Source organism: Myxocyprinus asiaticus, chromosome 12, assembly GCF_019703515.2.
Source record: "Myxocyprinus asiaticus isolate MX2 ecotype Aquarium Trade chromosome 12, UBuf_Myxa_2, whole genome shotgun sequence".
Taxonomy (NCBI): domain Eukaryota; kingdom Metazoa; phylum Chordata; class Actinopteri; order Cypriniformes; family Catostomidae; genus Myxocyprinus; species Myxocyprinus asiaticus.
Genome location: NC_059355.1, coordinates 37,502,091 through 37,514,264, shown reverse-complemented (window position 1 = coordinate 37,514,264; position 12,174 = coordinate 37,502,091). Strand labels below are relative to the sequence as shown.

Here is a 12,174-nt window from a genome sequence, read left to right as displayed (position 1 = left end):
GACTTAAATCCATAATCGATCTTCAGAGTAATTAGAACGTTGTTTACAAGCATCAAGCGTGACAGGGTGTAAACAGAATGGGCTGTTCGAAAATAAGGATTTCTGGGCATATCAATCTGTAACTTCTCCTATATTTATTTTATTTATTATTATTATTTTGCATAAGCAAAGCCCCTCACATTACCGACAGCTTTTAATAAAAAGTATGACCAATTACCACTAACTAGCAGGAAAACTTGCCTGTTAGGGTAGTTTGGACTCTGTCCTGCACTACCTCTTATGATCAGAAGGTGGTGTATGTGTTTCCCTGCAATTGTACAGTATTTGAAGGGTTCTTATTAACCCTCAGAGATCCACTGTAGCTGGATTGCAACATTTGTTTAAAGCAATTTAATTATATATATATATATATATATATATATATATATATATATATATATATACACACACACACACACACACACACACACACAGTGGCGGCCAAAAGTTTGGAATAGTGTACAGATTTAGCTGTTTCTGAAGAAAATTGGTACTTTATTTCAACTGTATTTGATATAATGGCAAGTATTTTTCTAGTACCAAATTAGCAATTTAGCATGATTACTCAAGGATAAAGTGTTGGAGTGATGGCTGCTGGAAATGGGGCCTGTCTAGATTTGATCAAAAATTACTTTTTTCAAATAGTGTTGGTGCTGTTTTTTACATCAGTAATGACCTGACTATACTCTGTGATCGCTTGAATGCCACTTTGGTGAATAAAAGTACCAATTTCCTTCCGAAACAGCAAAATATGTACATTATTCCAAACTTTTGGTCGCCAGTGTGTGTGTGTGTGTGTGTGTATATATATATATATGGCTAAAAAATATACATAACAGTAGCTGAACTGTATCAAAAATTTTATAAAAAAAATCAATATTGAATGTCACAACTTTCTAAACTCAATCAAAATTCATCCCCAAACAAAATATGCATTAAAAAAAGTGTTTTTTAAAAAAAACAGAAAATATATCATCAATTTCAATGCTTTGGTTTCTGGGGGTTTAATCAAGCTCTGACATCAAAAGAATACCAGCAATACCTACTGATCTGCTTTTCATGACAAACATCACATCAATAGATTGAGGAGAGTAAATAAAGGTAAATGCATAGAATAAATAAAATACATTTGAACACTTTTTACTTTTAGTACAAATAATAACATAATTTTGTCAACATATAATCATATACTGTCATTTGAAGTCATTATAATGTATAAAACATGGACTGTGCCACACACAATCACAGCAATTTGTATACTCAAAATTAATGTCAAAATATGTAATTAATACTGAAAGGGAAAGTTTTAGCCAAACTTCATTTTTCTTTCATATACAATCTCAAATGTATTGTAATCAGGGAAGGATGGGGAAATCAGGGTAGAAGGAGAAACATTGTCTCGAGGGATTTTGTTAACCTACGGGACTGAACAAACTCAGAGAACTCAGAGAACCTGAGTAGTGGGAGTGAAGGAGGGGGAACAAGAGATGGGACAATCTAATGTAATTGCATCAATGGCATTTGTGTATGTGTGTGTTTGTGTGTGCATTTATGGCACATGTGGTTGATTAAGGCGGAAGGGGGCTGTTCAGGGTTCCAGCTTGACTTCCTCTCTCCCCCCTAGAGGGGATTTCTCAGGAAAGAATGAGTGCCAGAGAGCGGGAAAAAAAGATGGAAAGGAAAGGCAATAGCCCTGTCTCCTACTTTTTATTTTTTGGTCGATTTACTCCAGCACTGTCTTAACACCATTTGAAGTGATTACACTTCTTGTTTTCTCTTCTCAATTCACAATTTTTATTCTTTTTTTATTTTTTATTAATATTTACTCTTATCCGTGTGTGTGTGTGTGTGTGTGTGTGTGCTTGGATTCAGGTGCTCAGATCATTGACCTGATGATGTTGGTGGTTGACATTGTGAAAGGTATGCAAACACAAACAGCAGAGTGCCTTTTGATTGGTCAGCTCACCTGTTCCCGCATGGTTGTTATCCTCAACAAAACAGACCTGTTGCCTAGTGACAAGAGACAGGCGGCCATAGACAAGATGACCAAGAGGATGCACAAAACTCTTGAGAACACAAGGTACTTTCAAGCATACATCTCAAGACACATTCTTCATTTATGTCAAGTTTGTTTTTATTGACTTTGCATGCTCTCCCACCTGAAAAGACCAGCATTAATTTCCATACTGGTCTAAGTGCTGATCTGGTGTTGATTTAACTCCTAGACCAAAATAGTCACAATGGTCACCAGGTTAAGCTAGTTAAGCAGCCTGTTGAGGACACCAGCATCCCATTCTGGGGAACAGCATCCAAAACACAACATTTACTGTTATTTACAGCAGGCAATAAAGCAATGCATTGGTTGTTCAGCAAGCCCCATTTCAATACATTCTACGTTTTCTTGGTTTTGGGGATGATTTCACAGAGTTGCCGTTTTGAATATGTTCATACTTTGATTTTTTCGCTTTGCAGATTTAAAGGCTGCCCTGTTGTTGCTGTGGCAGCAAAGCCTGGTGGTCCTGAGGCCCCGGATACACAGGAGGCACAAGGAATCCCTGAACTCATAGAAGTGAGTTATTGGGTGTAGTATTCTTAAAAGCAGAGTTTCAGAATTGTGTTCACCTCTGAAAGATTATTTCTTAAAAATGACTGTTTGGTGGCATGTGTGTTAATAAATGTGGACTTTAAAATTTTTAAGGGTGTATTTGTGTATGTGTGTTAAGTTATTGAAGGCCCAGGCTTTCCTTCCTCGTAGAGATCCATCGGGTTCTCTTCTGATGGCTGTAGATCACTGTTTCTCCATACGTGGCCAGGGAACCGTCATAACTGGCACCATCCTACAAGGGTCTCTCAGTGTGAATGATACTGTGGAGATACCTGCTCTAAAGGTATACTTACATACATCTACACATTCTGGAGAGACTTGCAATTAAAAAAAAATACACACACATATGTATAAACAGTGTATATATATATATATATATATATATATATATATATATATATATATATATATATATACTGGCAGCCAAAGGTTTGGAATAATGTACAGATTTTACTCTTATGGAAAGAAATTGGTACTTTTATTCACCAAAGTGGCACTCAACTGATCACAATGTATAGTCAGGACATTAATAACATGAAAAATTACTATTACAATTTGAAAAAAAATGTTCAGAACTTCTTAAACTACTTCAAAGAGTTCTCATCAAAAAATCCTCCACTTGCAGCAATGACAGCTTTGCAGATCCTTGGCATTCTAGCTGTCAGTTTGCCCAGATACTCAGGTGACATTTCACCGCACGCTTCCTGTAGCTCTTGCCATAGATGTGGCTATCTTGTCGGGCAATTCTCACACACCTTACAGTCTAGCTGATCTCACAAAAGCTCAATGAGGTTAAGATCCATAACACTCTTTTCCAATTATCTGTTGTCCAGTGTCTGTGTTTCTTTGCCCACTCTAACCTTTTCTTTTTGTTTTTCTGTTTCAAAAGTTGCTTTTTCTTTGCAATTCTTCCCATAAGGCCTGCACCCCTGAGTCTTCTCTATACTGTTGTACATGAAACTGATGTTGAGCAGGTAGAATTCAATGAAGCTGTCAGCTGAGGACATGTGAGGTGTCTATTTCTCAAACTAGAGACTCTGATGTACTTATCCTCTTGTTTAGTTGTACATCTGGGCCTTCCACATCTCTTTCTGTCCTTGTTAGAGCCAGTTGTCCTTTGTCTTTGAAGACTGTAGTGTACACCTTCAGTTTTGTGACAGTTTCAAGCATTGTATAGCCTTCATTCCTCAAAACAACGATTGACTGAGTTTCTAGAGAAAGCTCTTTCTTTTTTGCCATTTTTGACCTTAAGACATACTAGTCTATTGCATACTGTGGCAACTCCAAAACAAACACAAAGACAATGTTTAGATCCATTTAACGAATCAAATAGCTTTCAGCTGTGTTTGATATAATGGCAAGTGATTTTCTTGTACCAAATTAGCAATTTAGCATGTATACTTAAGGATAAGGTGTTGAGTGATGGCTGCTGGAAATGGAGCCTGTCTAGATTTGATCAAAAATGACTTATTTCAAATAGTGATGGTGCTGTTTTTTACATCAGTAATGTCCTGACTATACTTTGTGTTCAGATGAATGCCACTGTGGTGAATTAAAGTACCAATTTCTTTCCATAAGAGCAAAATCTGTACATTATTCCAAACTTTTGGCTGCCTGTGTGTGTGTGTGTGTGTATATATACACACACACACACACACACACACACACACACACACACACACACAGTTGTGCTCAAAAGTTTGTATACCCTGGCAGAAATTGTGAAATTTTGGCATTGATTTTGAAAATATGACTGATCATGCAAAAATGTCTTTTACTTATGGATAGTGATCATATGAAGCCATTTATTATCACATAGTTGTTTGGCTCCTTTTTAGATCATAATGATAACAGAAATCACCCAAATGGCCCTGATCAAAAGTTTACATACCATTGAATGTTTGGCCTTGTTACAGACACACAAGGTGACACACACAGGTTTAAATGGCAATTAAAGGTTAATTTCCCACACCTGTGGCTTTTTAAATTGCAATTAGTGTCTGTGTATAAAAAGTCAATGAGTTTGTTAGCTCTCACGTGGATGCACTGAGCAGGCTAGATACTGAGCCATGGGGAGCAGAAAAGAACTGTCAAAAGACCTGCATAACAAGGTAATGGAACTTTATAAAGATGGAAAAGGATATAAAAAGATATCCAAAGCCTTGAAAATGCCAGTCAGTACTGTTCAATCACTTAAGTGGAAAATTTGGGGATCTCTTGATATCAAGCCAAGGTCAGGTAGACCAAGAAAGATTTCAGCCACAACTGCCAGAAGAATTGTTCGGGATACAAAGAAAAACCCACAGGTAACCTCAGGAGAAATACAGGCTGCTCTGGAAAAAGACGGTGTGGTTGTTTTAAGGAGCACAATACGACAATACTTGAACAAAAATGAGCTGCATGGTCGAGTTGCCAGAAAGAAGCCTGTACTGTGCCAATGCCACAAAAAAGCCTGATTACAATATGCCCGACAACACCTTGACACGCCTCACAACTTCTGGCACACTGTAATTTGGAGTGACGAGACCAAAATAGAGCTTTATGGTCACAACCATAAGCGCTGTGTTTGGAGAGGGGTCAACAAGGCCTATAGTGGAAAGAATACCATGCCCACTGTGAAGCATGAGCTCTAAAGGCACGGGGATTCTTGTGAAAATTGATGGCAAGATGAATGCAGCATGTTATTAGAAAATACTGGCAGACAATTTGCATTCTTCTGCACGAAAGCTGAGCATGGGATGCTCTTGGACTTTCCTGCATGACAATGACCCCAAGCACAAGGCCAAGTTGACCCTCCAGTGGTTACAGCAGAAAAAAGGTGAAGGTTCTGGAGTGGCCATCACAGTCTCCTGACTTAGGATTAATATCATCGAGCCACACTGGGGAGATCTCAAACGTGCGGTTCATGCAAGACGACCAAAGACTTTGCATGACCTGGAGGCATTTTGCCAAGATGAATGGGCAGCTATACCACCTGCAAGAATTTGGGGCTTCATAGACAACTATTACAAAAGACTGCACACTGTCATTGATGCTAAAGGGGGCAATACACAGTATTAAGAACTGAGGGTATGCAGACTTTTGAACAGGGGTAATTTCATTTTTTTCTTTGTTGCTATGTTTTGTTTTATGATTGTTATAACCTACAGTTGAATATGAATCCCATAAGAAATAAAAGAAATGTGTTTTGCCTGCTCACTCATGTTTTCTTTAAAAATGGTACATATATGACCAATTCTCCAAGGGTATGCAAACTTTTGAGCACAACTGTGTATGTATGTATGTATGTATGTATGTATATATATATATATATATATATATATATGTATATATAATCTGTACAGTTGAAGTCAGAAGTTTACATACACTTAGGTTGAAGTCATTAAAACAAATTGTTTAATCACTCCACAGATTTCATATTAGTAAACTATAGTTTTGACAAGTCATTTAGGACATCTACTTTGTTCATGACACAAGTAATTTTTCCAACAATTGTTTACAGATAGATTGTTTCACTTTTAATTGATTATATATATCACAATTCCAGTGGGTCAGAAGTTTACATACCGTAGTTAACTGTGCCTTTAAGCAGCTTGGAAAATTCCAGAAAATGATGCCAAGCCTTTAGGCAATTAGCCAATTAGCTTCTGATATACTAATTGCAGTCAATTGGAGGTGTACCTGTGGATGTATTTTAAGGCCTACCTTCAAACTCAGTGCCTCTTTGCCTGACATCATGGGAAGATCAAAAGAAATCAGCTAAGACCTCAGAAAAAAAATTGTGGACCTCCACAAGTCTAGTTCATCCTTGGGCGCAATTTCCAAACGCCTGAAGGTACCACGTTCATCTGTACAAACAATAGTACGCAATTTTAAACACCATGGGACCACGCAGCCATCATGCCGCTCAGGAAGGAGACGCATTCTGTCTCCTAGAAATGAACGTAGTTTGGTGCGAAAAGTGCAAATCAGTAACTGAACAACAGCAAAGAACTTTGTGAAGATGCTGGAGGAAACAGGTGACAAGTATCTATATCCACAGTAAAATGAGTCCTATATCGACATAACCTGAAAGGCTGCTCAACAAGGAAGAAGCCACTGCTCCAAAACCACCATAAAAAAGCTAGCCTAGGCAAGTGCACATTGAACTGTGGCCATAATGACCATTGTTATGTTTGGAGAATAAAGGGTGAGGCTTGCAAGCCGAAGAACACCATCCCAACCGTGAAGCATAGGGTTGGCAGCATCATATAGATGGCATCATGAAGGAAAATTATGTAGATTTATTAAAGCAACATCTCAAGACATCAGCCAGGGAGTTAAAGCTTGGTCGCATATGAGTCTTTCAAATGGACAATGACAACAAGCAAAATGGCTTAAGGACAACAAAGTCAAGGTATTGGAGTGGCCATCACAAAACCCTGACCTCAATCCGATAGAAAATTTGTGGGCAGAACTGAAAAAGCATGTGCAAGCAAGGAGGCTGTCAAACCTGACTCAGTTACACCAGTTCTGTCTGGAGGAATGGGGCAAAATTCCAGCAAATTATTGTGAGAAGCTTGTGGAAGTCTACCCCAAAAGGTTAGACCCAAGTTAAACAACTTAAAGGCAATGCTACCAAATAATAACAAAGTGTATGTAAACTTCTGATCCACTGGGAATGTGATGAAATAAATAATTGCTGAAATAGATAATTCTCTCTACTATTATTCTTACATTTCATACTCTTAAGATAAAGTACTGATCCTAACTGACCTATGACAGGGAATGTTTTCTATGATTAAATGTCATGAGTTTAAATGTATTTGGCTAAGGTTTATGTAAACGTCTGACTTCAACTGTATATATACTGCAAAAAGGCATTTAGAAAGATAATATAATGTAATAGTCTGAACAAATTCAAACTGGGTTTCGGCCAATATGGATACATTTCAAAGTATAATTGATTTATAAAAGACTTAAAGGAATGTTAAAAAAAAATTAAAATTCTCTCATCATTTACTCACCCTCATGCTCTTTCTTCTGCAGAATGCAAACAAATATTTTTAGAAGAATATCTCAGCTCTGTAGGTCCATACAATGCAAGTGAATGACCAAAACTTGAAAAATTCTCTCAAAATGAATATTCTCATTGTTTACTCACCCTCATGCCATCTGTAAGGATGAGGTAGGCTGAGTGGGATCCATTTGCAGATATTTATTAGAGAGGTTGCTCAAACAATTCAAACAGTATTCTTTGAACATAGTCATGTCACAGGCTTGGGTCAAAACACAGATAAATCTGTCCTCATGCAACAAATCCAAAAACAGTAATCCAGAGACGTAAATCCAGCAAACGCAAGCAGTGGTCGTAACAATAGACAAAAACAATGGCAGAGAAACAACTCTTGGTAAGGCAGATAACTGGCAATACTTCGCAAGGTGATACTGTGGGCATATGTCTTATATACATGGAGAATGTCCAAACAGGAACTGATGTGGCAGGAACAGGAAGTGACAAAATCAAATCAAATCAAATCAAATCACTTTATTGTCACACAGCCATATACACAAGTGCAATGGTGTGTGAAATTCTTGGGTGCAGTTCCGATCAACATAGCAGTCGTGACAGTGATGAGACATATACCAATTTACAATAACATCAAATTAACACAACGCAATTTAAACATCTGTTATACATAATTAAACTCAACTTAAAACATCAAATTAACACAACACAATTTAAACATCTGTTATACATAATTACACAACTTAAAACATCAAATTAACACAACACAATTTAAAAATCTGTTATACACATAATTACACTCAACAATATACAAGTAATAACATACACTGTACAGTATACAATATGCTGTTTTTGTTTTTTTTGTTTTTTTGTTTTTTACTATATAGATACTATATAGATACACATTATTCAATAAAAATTAAAATATATATGAAAAAAGTATATATATAGAATGTATAGTATTGTACTGTATTGACATTCAGGCTGTCGGTTGATAGTCAGTTGTTAAGAGAGACATAATATAATAACAGTAATATAATTTATGACAGTCCGGTGTGAGATAAAAGAGTAATAAATTGCAGGGCTGATGTATTTTGATCGTGGGAGATCAAGAGTTCAGAAGTCTGATTGCTTGGGGGAAGAAGCTATCATGGAGTCAGCTGGTGCGGGTCCTGATGCTGCGATACCGCCTACCTGATGGTAGCAGTGAGAACAGCCCATGGCTCGGGTGGCTGGAGTCTCTGATGATCCTCCGAGCTTTTTTCACACACCGCCTTGTATATATTTCCTGGAGGGAGGGAAACTCACCTCCGATGATGTGTCTGGCAGTTCGCACCACCCTTTGCAGTGCTTTGCGGTTGTGGGCAGTGCTATTGCCGTACCAGGCGGAGATACAGCCAGTCAGGATGCTCTCCACAGTGCAGGTGTAGAACCGTGTGAGGATGTGGCGGTTCATTCCAAACTTCCTCAGCCGTCTCAGGAAGAAGAGGCGCTGATGAGCCTTCTTCACAACGACTTCAGTGTGGACGGACCATGTGAGTTCCTCAGTGATGTGGACACCCAGGAACTTGAAGCTGCTGACTCTCTCCACTGGTGCTCCATTGATGGTGATTGGACTGTGTTCTCTGTCTTTTCTCCTGAAGTCCACCACAAGCTCCTTTGTCTTACTGACGTTGAGGGAGAGGTTGTGCTCCTGACACCAGTGTGTCAGAGTGTGCACCTCCTCTCTGTAGGCTGTTTCATCATTGTCAGTGATCAGACCTACCACCGTCGTGTCATCAGCAAACTTAATGATGGCATTGGAGTTATGTGTTGCCACACAGTCATGTGTGTACAGGGAATACAGTAGTGGGCTGAGAACACAGCCCTGCGGGGCTCCAGTGTTGAGGGTCAGTGAGGAGGAGATGTTGCTGCCTATTCTAACCACCTGGCGTCTGCTTGACAGGAAGTCCAGGATCCAGCTGCACAGCGAGCTGTTTAAGCCCAGAGCCCGGAGTTTCTCATCTAGCTTGGAGGGCACTATGGTGTTGAATGCTGAGCTGTAGTCTACAAACAACATTCTCACATAAGTGTTCTTTTTTTCCAGGTGGGAGAGAGCAGTGTGTATTGTAGATGCAATGGCATCATCAGTGGAACGGTTGTTGCGGTATGCAAACTGCAGCGGGTCAAGATTGAGTGGTAATACAGAGCAGATGTAATCTCTGATTAGTCTCTCAAAACATTTGCTGATGATGGGGGTCAGAGCAACAGGACGCCAGTCATTTAAACAAGTTATTTTCGATTGTTTTGGAACAGGCACAATGGTGGATGTTTTAAAGCATGTGGGGACTACAGACAAAGAGAGGGAAAGGTTGAAAATGTCCGTAAAAACACCAGCCAGCTGGTTCGCGCACGCTCTGATGACGCGGCCCGGAATGCCGTCTGGACCCGCGGCTTTGCGGATATTCACCCGTCGGAAGGATCGGGTTACATCCGCTACAGAGACGGAGAGTGAACTAACCTCTGTAGCTTCGGCCGTGAGAGCTCTCTCCACGAGGGCGGTGTTAGTTCCCTCGAAACGAGCATAAAAAGTATTTAGCTCATCCGGTAGAGAGGCAGCGGTGTTCATGGCGGAGTTTTTATTCCCTTTAAAGTCCGTGATGATGTTAATTCCCTGCCACATGCTTCTAGAGTTGGTGGTGTTAAACTGTCCTTCAATCTTGCTCCTGTACTGGCGTTTTGCTGTTTTGATAGTTTTTCGGAGGGCATAACTGGCTTGTTTATGCTCCTCCGCGTTCCCGGAATTAAAAGCGGAGGTCCGCACATTAAGTGCCGCGCGAACATCGCTGTTGATCCACGGCTTCTGATTCGGATAGATTCGCACAGTTCTGGTCGGAATCACTTCCTCTACACACGTTCTGATGAAACACATAACGCTATCAGCGTAAAGCTCGATGTCGTCATCAGAGGCGGACCGGAACATCTCCCAGTCCGTGCGATCAAAACAGTCTTGTAGCGTAGAGTCTGATTGGTCCGACCAGCACTGGATCGTTCTGAGGGTGGGTGCTTCCTGTTTCAATTTCTGCCTGTAAGCGGGCAGAAGCAGAATGGAAGAGTGGTCCGATTTGCCAAATGGTGGGCGGGGGAGGGATTTGTAGCCATCCCGGAACGGAGAGTAGCAATGGTCCAAAACCCGGTCCCCTCGTGTGTTGAAACTAATGTGCTGGTGATATTTTGGTGCGACTGATTTTAAACTGGCTTTATTAAAGTCCCCGGTCACAGTGAACGCGGCCTCAGGGTGCACGGTTTCCTGCTCACTTATACTCCCATACAGTTCCTTGAGTGCCCGGTCTGTGTCGGCTTGTGGGGGGATGTACACAGCAGTGATAATGACCGCTGTGAATTCCCTCGGTAGCCAGAATGGTCGACACAGAAGCATAAGAAATTCCAGATCAGGAGAACAGAAAGACTTGATGGAATGTACGTTCCTCTGATCACACCAGGATTTGTTGATCATAAAACATACACCACCTCCTCTAGTTTTACCTGAGAGGTCTTTCACTCTGTCCGCTCGGAGCATGGAGAACCCCGTGGGTTCAATGGCTGAGTCTGGAATCTCCGCAGACATCCAAGTTTCCGTAAGGCAGATAATGCAGCAGTCCCTCGTCTCTCGTTGGAAAGAGATCCGCGCTTTCAGCTCGCAGAGCTTGTTATCCAGAGACTGAACATTTGCCAGTAGAATAGTGGGTAGCGGGGGTCGATTTGCGCAGCGTCTTACTCTGATGAGAACGCCGGCTCTGTTTCCCCTTTTCCTCCTGCGTTTCCGCGGCCGTGCTGCCCAGACAAAGGGCTCCGCTTGCGTGTTTGTAAACAGCGGGTCGGCATTGAGGAATGTGAAGTCCGGTTTACGGTGTGAGATCGCTGAACCAATGTCCAAAAGTGTTTGTCTGTCGTAGACAATAAGGCAGACAACATCCAAGACAAAAAACATAAGAATTGTAAACAAAACAAACAAACCATTGCTATGTTGTGTCGGAGCTCGCAACGCAGCAGCCATACTCGGCGCCATCTTGAGTCCATCATGGTCACCATTGATCGCTTCTCAAAATCATGCCGTCTTATACCTTTGAAGGGTCTACCCACTGCCATGGAAACTACTCAAGTACTGTTCAATCAAGTGTTTTGAATCTATGGATTACCTGATGACATAGTCACTGATCGAGGACCACAGTTCACTTCAAGAGTATGGACAGCCTTCTGCCAACTACTCAACATCAATATCAGTCTCACCTCTGGATACAATCCACAGGCTAATGGACAAGTGGAGTGTCTCAATCAGGAAATTGGTAGATATCTAAGGTCGTACTGTAGTAAGGAACAGGAGAAGAGGAGCATCTTCCTTCCATGGGCAGAGTATGCCCAAAACTCCCTCACACACTCTTCTACGGGTTTGACCCCCTTCCAATGTGTCCTGGGATATCAAGCTCCCCTATTCCCTTGGTCGGAAGGCTCCCCAGAAGTGCCTGCCGTGGACAACTGGATT

At 40.6% G+C, this 12,174-nt stretch overlaps 1 protein-coding gene across 3 annotated transcripts in view; it reads left to right on the top strand.

The window, feature by feature from the left end:
- LOC127449213 (selenocysteine-specific elongation factor-like) overlaps positions 1-12,174 on the top strand; it is a 34,156-nt gene that overhangs the window by 597 nt on the left and 21,385 nt on the right. For all 3 annotated transcript variants that reach the window (XR_007898688.1, XR_007898687.1, XM_051712487.1), the window contains exons 2-4: positions 1,912-2,119; positions 2,512-2,608; positions 2,763-2,927. Coding sequence is in view for 1 of the 3 variants with exons in the window: in XM_051712487.1 (XP_051568447.1) it covers positions 1,912-2,119; positions 2,512-2,608; positions 2,763-2,927 (470 nt within the window). In the remaining 2 variants the exon portion in view is untranslated. The remainder of the gene's footprint in view (positions 1-1,911; positions 2,120-2,511; positions 2,609-2,762; positions 2,928-12,174) is intronic.